The sequence below is a fragment of the Amphimedon queenslandica genome, unplaced genomic scaffold (assembly GCF_000090795.2).
Source record: "Amphimedon queenslandica unplaced genomic scaffold, v1.1 AMPQUscaffold_12879, whole genome shotgun sequence".
Taxonomy (NCBI): domain Eukaryota; kingdom Metazoa; phylum Porifera; class Demospongiae; order Haplosclerida; family Niphatidae; genus Amphimedon; species Amphimedon queenslandica.
Window position 1 is genome coordinate 11,936 of NW_003546885.1, and position 735 is coordinate 12,670.

Consider the following 735-nt stretch of genomic DNA (forward strand, 5'->3'; position numbering starts at 1 on the left):
CATAGGGAGATCTTTTATTATTCAGACAGATCATAGAGCTCTTCAATGGCTACACAAGTTTAAAGAGAAGAATGCAAGATTGACTAGATGGAGTTTGATTCTGCAACCATATAATTTCACTATACAACATCGGAAAGGGTTAGCAAATGCAAATGCAGATGCACTTTCTAGATTGGAGAGGAAGAGCACTTCGTGCCAGAGGGGAAGGGAGGAAATGTAAGAAGTTGTTTCTAAATGGATCCGGAACTCTCTGTGTACTATTGTAATTATATATTATGTGTTTATTCAAGTATATTCTAGAACAATCATGTAAAGTATTCTTGTATGTTATAGAACCTTCTGGACATTTATAAGATCTATATAAGTGTGTTGTGTGTTAGTTGTGAGTTTAGTTAGTTTTTGTTAGTTGGTTTTTGAGCTCAGTTGAGTTTCGTGTTGATTAAGAATAAAGTTTGGTGAACAGATAGCTAGGAGCGTCTGTTACAAAATAGTACATGATTTGTATTTTTAGCAAGTACTAACTACTAACCATGGGTCCAAAAAAATGAGACATAATGTAGTTACACCGAGAATTCAAGAAGTGGCTTTGTTTTTCCAATTTGTCAACTCGAACCATAAGAGAGTGAACTATTTCTATAAAATGACATACTACATGTATACAAATAAGCAGACATTGCATATTATACATATTAAAAGCTAATATGCAGACAAATATATTGAAGTATACATTAGGGT

The 735-nt window shown here is 33.2% G+C and overlaps 1 protein-coding gene across 1 annotated transcript in view; it reads left to right on the plus strand.

Annotated features, from left to right (window-relative positions):
• Positions 1-443, plus strand: part of LOC109586410 (zinc finger protein 483-like) — a 4,423-nt gene extending 3,980 nt beyond the window's left edge. Inside the window, exon 2 of the mRNA XM_020002592.1 lies at positions 407-443. Coding sequence (XP_019858151.1) covers positions 407-443 — 37 coding nt within the window. The remainder of the gene's footprint in view (positions 1-406) is intronic.
• The last annotated feature ends 292 nt before the right edge of the window (positions 444-735 follow it).